The sequence below is a fragment of the Apodemus sylvaticus genome, chromosome 9 (assembly GCF_947179515.1).
Source record: "Apodemus sylvaticus chromosome 9, mApoSyl1.1, whole genome shotgun sequence".
Lineage (NCBI taxonomy): Eukaryota > Metazoa > Chordata > Mammalia > Rodentia > Muridae > Apodemus > Apodemus sylvaticus.
The window spans coordinates 27,221,907-27,240,661 of record NC_067480.1 but is presented as its reverse complement, the minus strand read 5'-3'; the positions used below and the strand labels follow the sequence as shown (position 1 = coordinate 27,240,661).

Genomic DNA, 18,755 nt, shown 5'->3' with positions numbered 1-18,755 from the left:
CCCCTCCCAAATCCTGACACGATGAAGCAAGGTGAGATAAAGTAGGTAGCTGGTTGACTCTAGCACTTGGGAGGCAGAGGCAGGGAGATCGATATGAATTAAAGGCCAGCCTGGTCTACATGTCCTGGGCCAGGCTAGTGAAGATAACATAAGGAGATCTCTCAAAAATTATCAGATAGGATAGATCCAATAATGTCGCTTTCAGGAAAAAAAAATTGAATTGAATTAGGGTTAGGTCTGTGGCCCGAGAGGCTCAGAACAGGGGGTTCTCTCTGTGGTGACCGCCTCCAGAGGCAGACAAGACACAATTTTGCTTAAATTTGGTTGTTGTTGTTGTATTTGTTGTTGGAGACAGAGTATTGCTATGTATTTCAGGCTGGCTTTGAGTTCACTCAGTAGATCAGGCTGGCCTCGAACTTGCAACAATCCTCCAGCCTCAGACTCTCAAATGCTGGGATTCTAGGTATGTAGCAGCAGGTGCAGCCTGATGCTTTGGCAGTTTTTCAGTCTGTAAGAGATGGGAATTATTTGTTACCATATCACAACTTCAGATATCCTTCTCAATACACATGTTAATATCAAATTTTCATTACTGAATATTAACATTAAAACATGAGTCTAAATAGGGAAATAAAACCCAAGTCCCAGTTTATTTTTCCCAACATCATTATTAATCTTTCGGTAAATCCAAAATAGTGAAAAAAGATTGAGACGTGCAATAGAGAAGACGAAACTCGCCAGACATTTGTAGAATTCTCATGTTGTGTAAGCATGCATTGATCTTCCTTTCAGAGCATCCATTTACCTTTACACAATCAAAGAAAACAGAGGTGAGGTAGGAGGTCTGTAAGTTCTGCGACCATACACCATCAGCTTAAAAACATGAAGGAAACCAAAGACACAACTGGGTAGGGTAAGGCTGAGAGGCTGCCACAGGCCAAAATTTTGGGCCTTATTCAGAAGTAAGCCTTCAACCAAGCACATAGATAAAGGCATGGAGACTGCCTGGGAGTGATGGTTGGTGTGGACTGTGACAAGCACAGCTGTCAGGCCTTGTCTAGGTTAGCATGGCCTCTGGGTGGGCCTTGAGCCTCTGAACGGAACTGGTTGGGGTGGGAAAACCCCTAATTGCTGAACAAATAGAAGGGCACACGCCATTCAGCTCTCCCTGCTTCCTGTCTGTGGACCAGCAGACCGGCTGCTTCAGGCTCCCAGCCACGGTGGTCTGTCCTGGAAACTGTGAGCCTGCCAGAACAAATACTTCCCTAGATTGCTTTCGTTAGTAACGTTATCGAAGTCCCTGTCACTGATTCACGGACCCAGTGACTCAGTGGGAGCTTCCACTCCCTGGAGGAAGAGGAGCAGAAGGGGGACGAGGAGGAAAAGAAGGAGGAGGAAGATGAAGAGGAGGAGACGGAGGGGGAAGAAGAGAGACATGGGTTAGCTTACCTGCCTCACCACGTGGTGCCCCGTGCCACGCCACAGTGAAGCAGGAGCGCCCTGAATGGTGTTATCTCTGTGCTTTAGGCTTTCCAGACCCTGGAACAACGAGCTACACAAATCTCTACTCTTCATAGACCACCTGCTCAGGTGCTTTGCTGTAGGGATAGAAATGCATTTACGAGCCCTGACCAATCCTCCCTCCCAATATACTTCTCTCAGAGTAGAGTGTGGATGACTCCATCTGCCGCCCTCCTCTGTTGCCTTGCCTAGGAGCTCTTCTCAGGACTCTGATTGTGTCCAGACATCACGTCCTCGCTGATTACTCCCATGGTCTCCAGTCCAGCACAAGCCCTTCTCCTGCCGTGTGCAGTGTGAAAGGAGAAAGCATTGGGAACCACGTGACGGACCTGGCAATACCTCATTGTGTCCATGCCTCCATACCACACCATGGGTGCCACATCTCAGAATCATACCTTCAAGTGGGTTTGAGGGTCTCTCTTCCTGGTATTTTGGGACCCTGATGTTGGGTTCTTGGGCCTGCCTCTGCTGTTAGCAGCAGTACACCCCGGTTCAGGGAAACTTGGGGATGTCTCCATTGTGTACCCTGACTCCTTTCATATTTGAGGACTTCAACAGAGAACTTTCTAAATGTGTTGAAACTTTGATCTATGTCTCTCTGTAGATAATGCATGTGTGCATTATGCATGCGTGTGTGCCTCTGTGTGTGTGTGTGTGTGTGTGTGTGCACCTATGCATGCACTGGGAGGCCACAGAAGATGTTAGGTGTCCCACTCTATCATTATAAAGTTTGGTGAGGATCTCTCACTGAACCTGGAGCTAGACTGACAACCAGCAAACCCCAGTGACTCTCTGCCTCAGTTCCCCACAGTGCCAGGGTTACAAGTCTGACATCATGCCTGGCTTTTTTTGTGTGTGCTGGATACAATGACGCCAGGCCTTGTGTAGCAAGTGCTCTTGCGCACGGAACCTTCCCCAGCCCTGCAGATAGGTTTGAAGGGTCTGTTCTTTGACTATTCTGAAAGTATATGTGGACACCATATCTCACATGCTCTATGTGTTCCTATCCCGAGACCTTCTACAAAGGGTGTCCTTGGGGACATAGGAGGCCCCAGGCCTTCTAGAACCTGGAACTTTCTGGTTCTCTGCTGTGCTTTAGACTGCTTCACTCAACTGGCCCTGCACAGAGGTGTCTAACACTGCCAGGGGCCCCTCCTTGTCCCAGAGGATCAGGACTCTAGCCAGCCCCATCTCTGGGGCCACATTTCCAGATACTGGCAGTTACCATCTCTCATGTGGGAGAGGAGTTACGGGTCTCCAGGCAACATGAGATGAGATGCTGGGAACCAGGAAGGAGACAAGAGCCAGAAGGGAGGCCCGAAGCTCTGGGCTGTACTGTGAGGAAGTCCCTGGCCTCCCAAGCATTTCTTGTTACTTTCTGAGGGTCTGCCAGCTCTTCCTGCTTTCCTAGCAGAGTTCCCAGGCAGGGATGCCGCATCTCTGTTGGTTGCCAAGGAGGCAGACTCAGGACCTCACGTTCGCATCCGTTACTCTTCTCCCTTCTCTGACAAAAGAGCAGCCAAAGGCAACTTGAGAAAGAAGAGCTTCTTTCGGCTCAGTTTGAAGGTGAAGTCACTTATGGAGGGGGGAGACAGGATGGCGTCATGGCTGCAGTCAGGAAGCAGAGGGAAATGGACGTGGGCTCTCACTCCCCTTTCTCCTGAAAGGTTTTTAAAGTGTGCATGTGTGTGTGTGTGTGTGTGTGTGTGTGTGTGTGTGTGTGTGTGCGTGTATGTGCCCAAGGAGGCGAGAAGGCTGTCAGATCCCCTGGATCTGGGGTTGCAGGTAGTGAGCTACCTAACACAGGCATTAAGATTCAAACTTGAGGCCGCTGCAGGAATAGCACACTCCCTTAACCACTGAGCCATCTGTCTAGGTTCTTTCTCAGTTCTGCTCCGTCTGAAACCCCAGCCTGTGGGTTGGTTATCCCATCTCAGTTAACCAACCTAAAAACTCGCTTACAGATGTACCTGGAGGGTAATTTCCAGAGCAGTTCTATAATAGGCCCTGTTAAATTGACACTAACCATCACAGGAAAGCAGTTATCTAGTGACATCCAGGACCCAAGCCAAGAAGAGGTTGAGGGTCTGGTCTCACTGATGGGGGTTGAGATTGCTAACTGTGGGCCTTGCTTATTTTTTTGGGGGGCATAATACATGGGATGAGGACAGCATAGGAGGACTGTATTTGTAAGAGTACTCATCAGTCCTTATCAGTAGCTACTGTCTGCCCCAGGGATGGCCAATGGAAAATCCCTTTTTGTTTCCAATTCTCTGAGTCACAGATGTTCTGACTCCTTTGCCTGGGCTTTGAGAAGCACCTGCCTCAGCACCAGCAGAGCTACAGCATGGCCATCGATTAGCTCTTGTCCCCAAGGCTCGGCCTATCCCCTGCCTCCTCTGGTAGAAAGAGGTGCCCCACTTGCATTGCAAGCTGAGGTACAGGTGAGGTCTGAATCCCTCACTCGCACTGGCACTGGCACTGGATCTCCAGACATAGATGTGGGAACGACACGGGCAACCGCACTGGAGACTGGTCATTTGGCCCCCAGGAGGGGATTGGGAATGTCCCCTAGGGTCCTGGAAATTAGGAGGGTGGGGAGGGCTCTAGTCTTTTCCAGCTGGGTTGCATCTTAGTGTGTTGGCCAGATCTGTGCAAACCTGCTGCTGCGGGGCCATCCAGGAGCGAAGAAGGTTAGGGGCCTGGGTGGCCGCAGGAAGACCATGTGTGGCCAGGTACTCTTCCAGTGACACCTGTCTCCTGGGGCTCTTCTGCTAGGCCTGCTGACCCCCTGGCACAAGGCCAGACACCCACCTGGTGCCGTGGTGTCACCAAGAGGCTTTTATTTTATTTATTTATTTTTCTGTCCTAGGTCTTGCTCTGTAGCCCTGGCTGTCCTGAAACATATTCTGTCCACTAGGCAGGACTTGGTCTTGTAGTAATTCTCCTGCCTACCAGGGTACTGGGGATATAGAAATGTGCCACCACCCCATTCAATTGCAAGAGGTTCTTTGTGACCCTTCTTGTCTTTGATGGGGGTCAGGTGTCAGGGAAACCTTCACAGCGGTGTCACTGAATGGAGGATGTGTTGAGATTACCACTGAATTATTTAAAAGTTTCCTGCTAATTTCAAGAGAAGAGATTCTAGTCTAAATCATATTCATAAATTCCAAATCATTATTCGTAATTTCACACTCAAAGCTTGGACACTGTGGTGATTATCAGGCTCCTCACAAACGTTCCCCACGGCGCACGCGTGAAATCTGTCCATTCCTGTCCATTCTCAGGTGTGTGGCCAGAGGTACCATCTGGGCACCACAGTGCTTGTGGGGTGAAAGGGGGCTGCCCACCCAAGGTTTTAGACGCACCTCTATAAAAGAAGCCTGTGGACAGTAACTTGAAGATACCCCGAGGCATACAGACACATCACCCTCAAGACAGAGGGCAAATTTGAAGCAGTTCCTTCTCATAGCAGAGAGAAGATGGGATGGAACTGGGGGGGGGGCTCTAAAGAAGCTAAACCAACTCCTGTTTAGCTCTTGACATCAGACACCCAGACATTGGAGCAGGACTGGCAGTCACCCTGCAGTGGTCCACATGGCCACCCAGTCCTGAGAGACCAACTTCCGTAGAGTGAGGGGTGGGTGGTTCAGCAGGTCCTAAGGGAGGTTGACATGGAGCAGTTCAGAGTTGGGAACCTGACTGACAGGTCTATTTGGAGGCAAACGCCTTGTCTCCTTCCTCTGCTCAGCCTAATTTTTGAAATGAAAAGCAATGAATAAATAAAGACAATTTTCAAGATGTTCATGGAATGGCTTTTTTTTTTTAAACATTTTTTTTTCAACTAGTTAGGACAAAAACATTACAATGGTTGGCTTCTTTCATTTAGTTACATAAATAAAATTTTTATAAATATCTCTTTATAAACAATATAAATAGCTTTACAACATAAATACATTTATGCATGACGTGAATTTACAAACAGCAATGTTTTACAGCTAGCTGGTTTTGTCAGTCACTTTAAAAACTGTCCCTTGTCATCAAGTCGGTGTGGGAGTGTGTGTTTCATGTATATAATATATATAATATATAACTTTTTATTTTTCATTTTCAAAAAAAAACCCCAGACAATAAAATCATACCCTCCCCTCCCCAAATAATAATAAAACAGCTGGTGTCGTGTATTGCCAGTACCAGGAGGAAAAAAAAAAATAAAACGAAATGTAAAAGCCACATTGCGTTGGAGGTGTGTCCAGATGCTGAAGGCTGATGACCAAGGATGACCTCAGTGCACAGAGCGGTTCCCAATCCTGAAACACAAAGTGGACACAGGACACTCAGTTCCGGCCTCTTCACCGGAAAGTCCGTCCTACAGGGTAGCTGTAGAACCTCCCCCCTTTCTTACAGTAGCACAAGGCAGAGCATGTGTGCCTTTGATCTTCAGGTCCTTGATTGGCACTGGCTGGACCAGAACAGGTGGAACCATAATGTTTGCCAGGCCTGAGCCCCTCCCCTAAGACTTAACTACAGGCTTTGCTCTCAGCAATGGCTGAGAATGGGGGGTGGGGTTCAGCTCATTTTGCTATAACACAAACCTTCAGGGCAGCTAGTTTCATCTGGTTTCATGTCTGCTTGGCTATGTAGGGACAGAGAAGAGGAGACTATCTCAGGGGGAAGGGTGTCCTACTCTGGACTCACATCCTCCATCTGATTTGACTTCCTGGATGGCCCCAAGGAGCTTTGAGCTCACCTATAAAATGGATAATAGCCACCTCCCGGAGCCGGCGCTGGGATTTAACTAAGGGCCACATATTAAGCATCTACCCTGTCTGGGTCACAGTTTCTAAGCAGCAAAGAACACTTCCTCTCCTAACTAGCTTTGTCTTGGAAATGGGTTGCTTCAAGGTCCCGCTGCAGCAGCTGGTGGTGTCTGCCCCCGACTTGGGCTAGTATTCAGTTTTGCTGCACTGGTGGGTTTGATGGATGAGAGTGAGCTGATGAACGCTGTACTCGGTCCCTACTAGTAGTGGCTGCATGAGTACTCCGTGTTCAGAAAACCGGCAGACATGCAGGGCCCTCCTCAAGGACCGCACTCACAAAGGGGCCTGGCTCTGATGATCTGGGCAATTCTCCCTAACGCTGTTTCACGGGTGGTGCTCCTAGGGCCAGAGGCAAAGTGTCCATTGAGGTCTTGGCCACACCCGAGTCTCTGTCAGTAGTATAATCAAAACCTATAACCATCAGCGACAGTCATTATGATGGTGCTTGGAGCCAAAGTCAACCTCTGAGTGGAGAAATGGGCAGAGCCTCAGGGGTTTTCATCAGCATGAAGGAAGAACCCCCACTCTTCCATAAGACCAAGTGGGTGCTCTCCGCTGGTCAGCTCTACCGGGAGACTTCAGGTTGGAAGGATGATCTATCCTCCCACTGGGGCTGGGATAGAGAAGGCTGAGGCTGTTCCTCTATGCCGAGAGAACTTCCAGAAGGCTGTGGACCTCCTCTGGTCAAAGGAGGTGTAGGAGTCTTAATTGTCTTGATTTCCCCTCAACATTCTCACTACCCTGTGCCCACAGATGCCAAAAGCACCTTCAGGGAATCACATGCCAGATGATCACCCAGAGGTTAAGTAACGTTGGTTTGGACTCTAAAGTCCTTTCTTGGCACATACATTACAAACTGAAAATCCAAGTCCTCAGACTCCATCTCAGAATTCATACGAAAGAGAGCAAAGAGCATCATGATGGTAGTTCAAGGCCTGCCCATAAGTGCTAGGATCACTGCACTCCCTGCGTAGAGGAGAGACCTAACACCTCTGTAGAACTGGGGTGAAGCATGCAGCCTCTTCAAGAATGGGTGCAGAGAGGAGAAAGCCAGCTGAGATTTAGAGCCAGGGGCAGTTGGTAGAGCTCCTGAACTGGGGTATGTGTTTCTTTTGTCAGAGCCCAATATTTCCAAGATCCCTTCTGGGCATCATGTGGGCTCCTGAGGGTCTATCCCTTAAGTCATAAATTAATATGGGGACACAAAAAGTACACAGAGAACTGAACCTCTGTAAAGGTCTCTCATGATGTTAAAAAAATTAGGCTCCTAGGATGTGATGAGGAAGGTGTTCCTATTCCCCACTGGGAAAAGACTGACCACTGGTCAGTCTTCCTGGGTTGGCGAGAGCAGCCTCCTCACCCTGGGGTAGGATAGAGGAAGAGGCCAAGACAAGGAACAGCAGAGGCCTGACTGGCAAGCACTTATCTAAGAAGGGTGTGTCCCTTCACATCATCAGGCCTGGAGAGCAGAAGGAAGCCAGGAAGGACCCCGCAGCCTCTGATGGGGGTGCTGGGGAGATGGAGGTTTTCTGTCTCAGTGGAAGGGAAGGGGGCCAGAAATAGTTTGGAGCACCACAAGGTTAGTAACACTGAGTTTGAAGTTAGGACAAGGAATAAGCTTTAGCTAGTTCCTTTGCCTCTCTCTTGGAACAGGGTCACATCCCTAAGGTTCATCTTGGAAGCCCCGGGGTTGCAGCATCAGGACCCTGGATAGACCAGTTTGCCCACAGTTGAGTTGAGAGCAGGGGTAAGATGCCGAGGGCAGAAGGGTGCCCTGCTGCTGCCCACAGAGGTTTTTCTTTCTACTATGAGGGGCAGGCATATCTGCATGCCTGCCTCACCTGAGGAACAACAGCCTCAGAAAAGCATCCTAGCACTTGATCCCCTGGCTGCTGGCGCAGGGCTGGTGGTACATCTTTCCCTCGCTCTTTCCAGGATCTCTCTGACAATTTTCTAGTTGGCTAGCTGGCCAGTGGTCAGTGGAGGGGTTGGAGGCTGGGTCTGCATAAGCCTGTCTCTACTTTTCTAGAGGAAGCCAGATGGAGTACTCAAAGGCTGAACCGGGTCTCTGACCTGGCCCATGTTCTTTTTTGGGGTGGGGGTGGGGAACATGTAAGGTAGTAGGCAAATGTCTGGGTTACACTTGATCCCATGCTCAAATCGGCTGGGGGAAGGTCACAGAGCAGGGGGACCAGGGAGGAAACTAAACAGTCTGTGAAGGGCAGTGATAGAGCTTGGTTCTCCGGTGCAGAGCTAGGCGAGCGGGGAGCGTCCGGTGGTGTTACTTACCGCCGCCAGGGGTCGCTGCACTAACATCCCAGACCGCTCATGGAGCCGATCCGGTCCAGCTTGAGGCCAAAGCAGCCTTTGGACAAGCCCTTCTTGTTGCCGCCTTTGTATTTGCGCGCGTTGGGGTGCTCGTGCAGAAGGCGGGCCCAAGCCGCCCGGGACTTGGTGTCCACTCGCAGGTCCCGGAGCAGTCGCGATCGGTCTCCCTTGAGATTGGCTCCCCCGCCGCCTGGAGTCTTGTCCCCCTTTTTCTGATTGCCACCAGCTGCCTGGGAATCCGCCAGCTCCTCCCCTGGCGGGGTTCTCGGGACCTGTTGGAGAAAAGAGTGGACAGGTGAAAGAGTGCACCGATGTAGCGCAGATGACTTTTACAGGGCCCGGAGTGGCGTGACCCTCCTCAGCCATGAGCGTGCCTCCACCGATGCGGGACAGCTGAGTCCAGCATCCACCTGCCACGCAGCCTTCGTGCCTGCTCCTCCGAGGAGCCCCTTGCTCTTCCCGTGCCTCCGGTCCTGCTAGGCATACTGGGACACCGGAGATGTGCATGTGTCGACATTCTCCTGAGACTGGGGAATAAACCCGAGAAGTCCCTGCTTTGAGGGAGCAAGTCTGAGGGGTCTGCCTTTCCGGGCTCTCTGCTCTCTACTGCGCACCGCATCCTTCCGTACCCCTCACAAGCCCAGCATCCCCGCGACAGCACCCACCTTTGGTGGTGTCCCGGGCTTGGCTTCGGAGGGCCGGAGTAAGAGAAGCGCGAGCAGCAGGGCACAGGCGATCAGCTGGGAGAGGTGCATGGTGCCGACGGGACCGAGGGGTGCAGACAGTCTGCAGCCGGGACGGCTGGTGAGCAGTCCGACAGGCGGTTGCGGAGCAGGATTGCCAAGCGAGCACGGGTCCTACTGCTGTGCGGCGCCGGCTGGGTGCGCTCTGAGTCCGTGGCTCGGCTGGAGCCTTTATAATCCAACCTGCCGCTGATGTCATCTTCCCGCCCACCGGGCCGCCAGGGCCAATGGCACAGCGCACGCGGCCGAATCGACGGCCGGGAGGGGCCGCGGGGGCTCCCTTTTCTGCTCCCACCCACATCCCACCTCCGAAGAAGCCCGCGGTTCAGCCCGCTGCACTCAAAGCCACAAAGCGGCGCGCAGAAAAGAACTCCTTTTGTAGAATGCGCTCGCCCTAGTACTCAGGCTTCTACGCGTCCAGTGCGCTGTGAAGCCACTCGACCCTCACGGCGCGCACTGCTCCCGATACCTGTCTGTACTCTTTTTGCAGGTGCAAAGGCATAGAAGAAATGTCCCTTATGCAAAGTTACACAGGCTCAAAGTTGGTGCGGCCCAAAATCCACGCAGATCGCCCCTCTGTTTCCAAACTCTTCACAGACGCCTGATGTGCGCCTGGCACGCTAGCCAGGGTGGAAGGGCTGACTATGTCTGGATGTCCTTACACTGGGGCAGCATAGGATGGGGTTGAGAGATCCCAGTGGGAGGTGGGGGGAGAGCTAGCTTGTTGTAGCTGCAAAGGAGACTTGTAAGTCTCGGGTACCCATCAGTACCCACGAGTGAAAGGATGCCATCAACCCACGAGTGTGAGGCAGGAGTGTGTGTGTGTGTGTGTGTGTGTGTGTATGTGTGTGTGTGTCACACGCGCACTGGGAGGTTAGGAGGCAGGTGGCTTTCCTTCCCGAAGGTGGAGATGTCCACTTCAGTATCCTGAACACCATAAGAAACTGTATGTAGGAAGTACTGGGTTTTACCTAGCTCCAAGTCTTGACAGGCCATCGCCATTGAGTTTGGGGCTGTAGTAGCCTTCTGGCTATAGGGACCGGACCACTTATTTCTGTATACAGTTGGGTTTTTGTTTTGTTTTGTTTTGTGTGTGTGTGTGTGTTTTGGATTTGTTTTTTTCAAGACAGGGTTTCTCTGTATAGCCCTGGCTGTCCTGGAACTCACTCTGTAACCCAGGCTGGCCTGGAACTCAGCAATCTGCCTGCTTCTGCCTCCCAGAGTGCTGGGATTACAGGCGTGCGCCACCACCACCCAGCCGGACCACTTATTTCTGCTGCACACAGTTTCTCTCCTTGACCTGGAATCTTCTTGGTTCCTCAGACTCTAGGGAGCCCTGCAATTTAGCAGCCATGAGAGAGCTTGCAGTTCCAAGAATGGAGTGATGTGCAGGAGTTTGTGTCCCTTCTGCTTGAGCGGGGGTAACGAACAGTGGCAGGGTCCCAGGGGTCTCATGGAGCAAAGAGCATGGGGGAGGGGACGAGAGGCAGGAGCCAGAGTTAGCTTTTCACAGAGAAAGGGAGCTGGGAAGAGAGGGTCATGGGAAGATGGCCGGAACTGACGTCGGTCTGGAGGAGACAGAGGAAGCACAGTTCACCTCTTCTTCCTTGTCCCTTCCCATCATGCACCCCGAAGACCCAATGAGAACCACAAGCTCCTTCTAGCCTTTCGTTTGGGAAACGACTCACAGGTGAGGTTTGAGTTGAGTCAGCATATTGCCTGAAGAAAGGTCTAGACATCAATTTCAAGTCCTTTGTCAGTTCTGGAAGGTTGGTGGCTTACCTCCACACAGCTCCTCCCTCCATGGCCTTTCTGTGTTACTACATGTGAAATGACAACTCGCTTGTATGCGAGAAGGAGAGAGATGTATGTGAGAAGGAGAGAGAATCAAGGAGACGAGGGTGAGCAGAATCAAGGAGAATCAAGGAGCAGTCTTCAGCTGCTCCATGGACTGTCTCTTGCCTAAGGGGCAGCAGGGTACCAGCCAAGCTTTGAGACAGCAGCTGTGTCTTATAAGGCCCCTTATTAAGGATAAGTTGAGAGTGTTCAGTGCTGATAGCTACTTTCCAAATGACTACAGAAGGCTTTCTTTTTTCCTGTCTTGTATGTCTTGGGCATATTTGGTCATGGGCTGGTAACTAGGTCTTCTTCAGGAGTTTTGAGGCTTTGTAAAACTGATACCCTTGGTCTCGAGGGGGCCAACAACTGCACTACAATCTCCATCTCTTCAAGGAAAAAATTTTAAAAATTAAGCTTTATTTGTGTGTGTGTGTGTGTGTGTGTGGTGCAGGCATGTGTGTACTGTGATGTACTTTGGTGTGTGTGTGTGTATGTGTGAGTGTGTGTATGGTACAGACATGTGTGAACTGTGATGTATCTTGGTGTGTGAGTGTGTGTGTGGGTGCAGGCATGTGTGTACTGTGATGTACTTTGGTGTGTGTGTGTGTGTTTGAGTGTGTGTGTGGTGCAGGCATGTGTGAATTGTGATGTACTTTGGTGTGTGTGTGTGTGTGTGTGAGAGTGTGTGTGTGTGGTGCAGGCCTGTGTGTACTGTGATGTACTTTGGTGTGTGAGTGTGTGTGTATGGTGCAGGCATGTGTGTACTGTGATGTACTTTGATGTGTGTGTGTGTGGTGCAGGCATGTGTGAACTGTAATCTACTTTGTTGTGTGTGTGTGTGTGTGCGTGGTGCAGGCATGTGTGAATTGTGATGTACTTTAGTGTATGTGTGGATGTCCAAGGACAGCTTGCAGGAGTCAATTCTCTTCTTCCGTCATGTGCAGCCTGGGGATGGAACTCAGGCTCTCTGGAGGCAAGCACCGTCAGCACCGTCACCCAGTAAGTCATCTCGCTGGCCCTGCAGGGGAATCTTCTGGTGACCCGCAGCTCCTGATGCCTGAGTGTAGTCATTTATGGTAGGTCCTGGATGAGTTAGCTTTGGGCTGGGCTATCTTGTTGCCTCTGCTGAACCTTCTCCTTTGCTGGGGCAGGGACTGGTGGGCAGAGAGTCCTGGGGTCGGCTGTAGGGATGCTGGGGCAGAGAGGCAATGGACACACACGTGCTCAGAGACTGAAGGTGTCTTGCTCCTTGTGGCGTCCTTCCTGGGCCTAGATTTGGGATCTCAGCTCCCTTTCTCTGGGGAGTCTGCTTCTTCTGCCTTTAGCTCCAGGAACCCAGTGGAGATGATGAGCAGTGGTCCAGCCTACTGATCAGCGTAAATGAACTGAACAGGCACTGAACTGACTTCAGTATTAAAACTTCTCCCGGGGGCTGGAGAGATGGCTCAGCAATTAAGGCCACACACTGCTCTTGCGGGGAACCTAAGATTGATTCCTATTTCTCATGGGGGGAACCTCACAACCCCCTGCCTCTCTAGCTCCAGGGGTTCTGGTGTCTCCTTCTGACCTCTTCAGGCAACTATACTTACGTGCACATACCTACACAGACACCGACTTCATGCTCATAGTTAAAAATAAATCTAAAAATACTGACAGACTAAAGTCTTCAACTCCTCCGGACTCAAAGGAGGGAAAAAGGGCCCTTGGGGCTCAAGGGATTAGCAGTTTATAGGACATCTGACCATTCATCATTCATGACTGTCCCATATACCTACAGGGCTGCTCTTCAAGCTACACAGTAGACATTGAGTTCCTGCTCAGCACAGGGGAAGGCCACAAAATAAATGCTGGCTTTATCAGTTGGGAAATGTGATGACGGAGATGGCCTTGTCAGGAGGGCTTTTTCTCTCAACCCGAGCCAACAGGGAAGGCTTTCCAGAGAAGTCTGAACTGGGCATATAACACAGGGGAATAAAAGGGGGTCAGAGTGACCTCCTTGGGTTAACTGGTGATGAGGGCTTAGAAGTACTGTCTAAGAAACATACAAACAACAACAAAGCCCGATCAAACGAGAAGCTTGCTAAAGGACAACCCTAGGGAGCTGAGACAGACAGGAGGCCGGCAGAGCCAACAGCGAGGGAGGTTAGGGTGCTTTAGGTGGGGTGCCCAGGGGAAGCAGGCCTGGGGGAGAGGCAGTTCCGAGGCCCAAAGCAGTGTCTGTGCAAGAGGTGACAGAGGGTTGTCTTCATAAAGTCACTGTGCACATTGGGTGGGGAGGTAAGTAGGCCTGGGGGTGCAAAAAAGTTAAGGCAGAGGAAGAGGTGCTGGTCGGGAGAGGGGGACAGAGAGAGCAGGGAGCGGTGGCAGTCAGATCAAAGCTGAACTATGCCAAACTTCAAACCTCAGGCATCAATACGGCCTGGCCAACACCCTTCTCTCTCTCCTGGGTCTTTGTAAGGCATGGGTCTGAGAAGAAAGACCCCTTCCTCATGACTGCACTTTCCCCCTTTTCCTTTCCAAAAAGGAGAAGGGAGAGCGTGCCCGTTACAGAGGACCTTCTGGGACAGCCACTGTCCAGACCTGATGGAAAGCTAACGAGGTCACATTGTGAAAGGTGCGTGAAGCTTCCAGGAGCCTGAGGGGAGGGCCGCTGGGACTGTCCCCTCATGAACAGGTGGTAGGCAGGGGCTACTGGCAGCAATGCCCCCTCCTGGCCCTGGGGTAGCAGGGGTGGATTCTCAGGCCCTCAGAGGAGAGAGCATTGCTGAGAAGCCCATCTGTTTTCTCTGCAATTATTTCATCCCGGGGCCCCCTTCCAGCTGCATAACTTCTCAGAGAGGACACTAAACAGGCTGTGAGCTGTTGCTGGGGAGGCCAGGCAGGGAAATTGCAGCGGGATCCTAGCCAGATCTCATCATTGTGCAGGGCCTTCGGTTTCACCACCTGTAATTGGGAAAAGGCCGTCCTTGCCTCCTGGACAGGGGCAGAGGGAATCTGGCGGAGGCAGCAGGAAGCAGCTGAGGCATGGGGGGATCTGACTGTTACTGCTCGCTTGCTTGCACGTATGCACTCTTTCAGCCCGTGGGGCCCAACATGATGAATGGGATTGCTTGATAGCGCACAGCCGCACAGCCGTGGGGGACACGGAGGCTTGGCTAGGTCTCCTTGGACCTGGCACCTCCCCCAAGAGGCCTGCACCTAAGGCCCTGCCCTGTAGGAGAGGAGTTGGAGGCCAAGAAAACGTCATCAGGCATCCTTTGTAGGCCAGAAATTCCAGGAAAGATGTGAGTCTTTTCCTGACCCTAGGACACCCCCACCTGACAAGGCAGCTGCCCCTCTTCCCCTTTCCCAGAGGCCCTGCCAGCACCTGCTCCAGATGGCCTCCAACCCCAATGTCCTACGCAGGCCCATGACGTCAGAGTTTATCCCTCTCCACCGTCTTTTCTTTTCCTTGTATAAAGAAAAGATAGGTCCTTACCGATAGATTCAGTTCCTTTGAGGGAACAACTGCCCCTTATCTGGCTGCCAGCAGGCAGGTGAGGGGGCAGGGCTGAGGCTTGACCCCTCACTCCCAGAAAGTGTTCAGAGTAAGGGAGATGCCTTCCCTCCTAGCAGAGCCAGGCTCAGCACCCCAACGATGTGAAGCCGGCACCAGATGTTTGAGTCTGCTGCCAGGCCATTGCCCTGGGGACGAGGTCTTGCCTTGGCTGGGTTGTGGTAAAATGTTGGGTCTCTGCAGCTTTCCAAGGAGTGAGCCACACTTTTCGGCTGCTGTGAGGACCTTTGTGACAGGCCCCCTTCTGGGTTTAGACCCACAGGGAGGTTCCTGTTATCTGATCTTAGAGAGAATGTTTCAGATTTTCTGGAGGCCGCAGTCTTTAAGGGGGTTACTTCTGGAGGACAGAAGGGACTCCAAGTGTCTTCTGGAAGCTCCTGAAAACAGCCCCCTTCACGGATAGAATCATGAGATGGGGTGGCCAGGATCTTCAGGCCACAGTTAGCTTGAAGGAACCATGTCCCCGGGTTTCCTAATCCTGAAAGTTCTCTGTAGACGGTTGCCCCATGTGATCATGCACTGCCCCTGGCCAGTGGTCAGTTTCTGGAACTAGAACTGGCCAGAGACACTTGACCATGCCAAGTGCTCATATAACTGGAAGGAACATACTACTTGTAATCCCAGATTCACAGGGATTGGAAAATACTTTAAAATCTGAAGGGCATAAATTGCTTGAATAAAAAAAACCAAAACCAAAAACAAAACCAACCAACCAACCAAACAAAAAACCAAATGCAGCGACTGTGTGAATTGTCTCTGGGTCGAATGAGCAACATTATATAACAACCTGTCCCTGCCTTATGTGCTGGTGTGAGCTTGGCAAGGAGGAGCGACCTTCCCCCAAGTCAACAGCCTCTTTGCCATATAGAAATAATTCTAAGAGAAAGCCATGGCTCAGTGGGCTTGGAACTTCTTTTCAAGCAGCCAGTTTGGGGTCTTGGTCACCATGGAGGGGGTGAAGGGCGGAGACAGTCCTGTGTATTGGACATCAGCCTTGGCCGCCCGGGATCTTGGCCTGCTGAAGAAGCCCGAATGCCAAGAGGTGGTTTTCCCAGGTGTCCTTGAAGACTTCTCTTAGGTGTGTAACCCGAAATACCACTGGCTCATCCCTTGTTTCCAATTAGCTGCTGTGCTATTAAAGGAGCCAGCCTAAGGGGAAATGTCTGTCACATGACCAGAGCAGTTCCTGAGACAGAGAGGACCTGCCAGTAGCATCTGCTCCCTTGAGTTAAGGTTGTCATCAGTGCAAATACTCTCATAACTATTGTCGCTAATGGCTCTGTGGACCTACTCTGTGGGCTGCACGTGGGCTGACTGTGGGTGGGACATTCCCAAGTTCCCCTGACTGTGTGAGACCTTCTCCCCGTCCCCACCCCCCAGACAGGGTTTCTCTCTATAGCCCTGGCTGTCCTGGAACTCACTCTTTAGAGCAGGCTGGCCTCGAACTCAGAAATCCACCTGCCTCTGCCTCTCAGAGTGTTGGGATTACAGGCGTGCGCCACCACTGATCAGCTGATACCTTTTTAATATATCCTTTTTTCTATGTCATGCACAAGGTAAGTTTCTTTTGCTTACATAGATCCCCAAATAGCCCCCAAGGGACCATACCTGGAGCCCTACGATTTCATCTGTGGGCTAATGCATCTGCCAGAATGCTTAGTTCTTATACAGCCTCACAGGTAAAGGTGAAGACACCTGCAAGTGCCCTGTTTGTCTTCACACAGCAGTGAGTAGCTGGGCAGAGGGGATGATACTCGGAGAATCAAAAATTGGGTGGACCATGTTGCTTCTCTCTAGAACCACAGACTGAATCTCATGGACACTGTTTGGGGATAGAATCTAGGCTGTCTCCAGAATAAGATGCTTCCTGAATTGCTTCCTGGAGAGTTGGGGAAAATGAATGCGACGAAGACTCACAGGCATGATTCAGTGAGATAAATATTTCTGACTTTGGAACCTTCTTATCCAATTAGCTCATTTCTCTGAGCTCAGAGAAATACCAAGACCAGGAAATCCAGAAACTGAGTGGTAGCTGGGGAGGGAGGGACTCTGAGTGACCCGCCCCCCCCCCCCCCCGCCCCGGAAGTAGTCGGCAAGAAATGTGGACTCTGAGGGGCCAAGCATCAGCCCCTTCACCTGGCGCCAGACTCTGAAAGACTACAGAGCAGGGGGCAGCAGAAAACCTGGGGTGGTGGATGGAGCTGCTCAGGGGGAATCTTCAAGAAGCTTAGCCACTTGGAGGGTGAACAGCCATTGATTTGGTTTCTAACCATGTCTGCGATGGACAGAAACGTTCTTCTGAGCCCCAAGGCTGTGTCCCTCCCCCTCCCCCGCCCCTCGGACCCGTGTCTGTTGCTTTCCATGTGGCTCTCCCCTGCTGGAGAAATGCATTTGTCCCCTGGTTAAGTACTCACAGGAATGGGACTTGGCTGTCTGAATACTGCCGTATTCCCTTTTACCACTGAGTTTCTCTTCTCTTATTCTGCCATCTTTTCAGGGGACTGTCACATTTATTTCAATAGGCACAGGTCCCCAGACTGGCTACCAGATTGTGGGTGTTTAGTAAACGCCCAGTGACTGGAGAGCAGTACTCTGTTGTGCCTCAGAAGGGAAGAGGCAATCTCTGCTCTCCAGTGGGAGAGTCTGGCTAAGCCACCCTCCAGCTGGTCCATTTTGCGGAAGGGGGTGGGAAGGTCCCAACCAATTTCCCGATCCGCCTTCAGTCTTGGCTAGGGCCTCATTACTGTCTAGGCCTTGTTGGCAAGCTGGCTGATATCCAGTCAGTTGTGGGGACAGGCTAGGGAATGAGGCCCTGCCTCTCTTCTAGAACATCTGCTGGGAGGACAGCTGTCTCCACCTTGTGCGGAGCGGCTTCAGTGGGGAGGTGGTGAGTAGCCTGGCAGAGCACCGGACATAGTTCTTCTGCCACCAGTGGCCATTTTGGGGAAGAGGTAACCTCAAGGTTCTGGGGCCTTTGTCACATCTGCCAGGAGTGATTTCTTTGGGACTTTCTTTTCACTCTTTTCTAGTTAGATTCTGGGAGGTCTGGGAAGGACAGGGCTGGACTCTTTGGGAACGCTGTGGCCATAGTGTTAAGACATGGCCTCTGGCGTAGGAAAAGCAATTTCTACTGTGGATTAGTGGGCGTCAGGCCATTGACCTGGGCATGGGAAGTGGGCCAGAGTAGGCCTCTGAGACTCCAGTGCCGTGGGTGCCACTTCAGGAATGCACTCTTGCCTTGGGCTCCCAGTCAGGCATGTGGTGGGGTTCCTGGGCCTCAGAGCCAGTGATGACCCAACTTGGGCCAACTTGAAGAAACCATTCCTCAACACCGGCCATCTGAGACCACAGCTGCTCTCTCTATCTTGAGAAATGTCAAAGAAGCATCATCTCACAGTTCATCACCCTGTTCCCAATGCCTTCCTGGGCTGCAATGCCTTCCTGTCTCTGCAGGAGAACTCAGAACTCTGCCTCAACTCTGTCACAGAGTCTGGGATGGAGACAAGAGAGACCTAAAGGAGACAGTGGCTCAGACAGGGCAGGGTTCTGTGTCTGGGAGGGGTGTGCCTGCTCTCAGAGGCTGGGCAGCTTCCAGAGGAGGCAGGGTGGGGTCAGAGAACATGCCCAAGCCCTCAGAATGGAGGGTCACTTCACACAGTTCTCTGGTATAGAACTATAGAGTGGGCAGCCGTGGGCCTGGGTCTCTTAGGTCCGGGGATGGGGAAGGAGCAGGCAGCTGACCCTCAGAGGGCTTTCCTCTGAAGCTCTGAGCTCATGGGCACGAGCTCAGAGCTGGTGGTGACAGGAAAAGAATGGCAAGCATTCGCTGGGGACCCAGAGGCTTGGGCCTTTCACATGAGCTCATACGATAAGACATACTCAGGCTTTGCATGCCAGGAGCATGGCACAGCTGCCTGGACTGCCCTGCAGCCACCATCCCACACGCAT

General features: G+C 51.7%; 1 protein-coding gene across 1 annotated transcript; it reads right to left on the bottom strand.

Annotated features, from left to right (window-relative positions):
• Positions 1 to 5,672: 5,672 nt before the first annotated feature.
• Positions 5,673 to 9,543, bottom strand: Nppc (natriuretic peptide C). Its single transcript, XM_052193194.1, has 3 exons — positions 9,335 to 9,543; positions 8,631 to 8,941; positions 5,673 to 5,831 (listed from the first exon to the last, which is right to left on the bottom strand). Exons 1-2 carry the CDS (start codon positions 9,422 to 9,424, stop codon positions 8,651 to 8,653), a joined length of 381 nt encoding a protein of 126 aa, XP_052049154.1. The 5' UTR covers positions 9,425 to 9,543; the 3' UTR covers positions 5,673 to 5,831; positions 8,631 to 8,650.
• Positions 9,544 to 18,755: the final 9,212 nt, after the last annotated feature.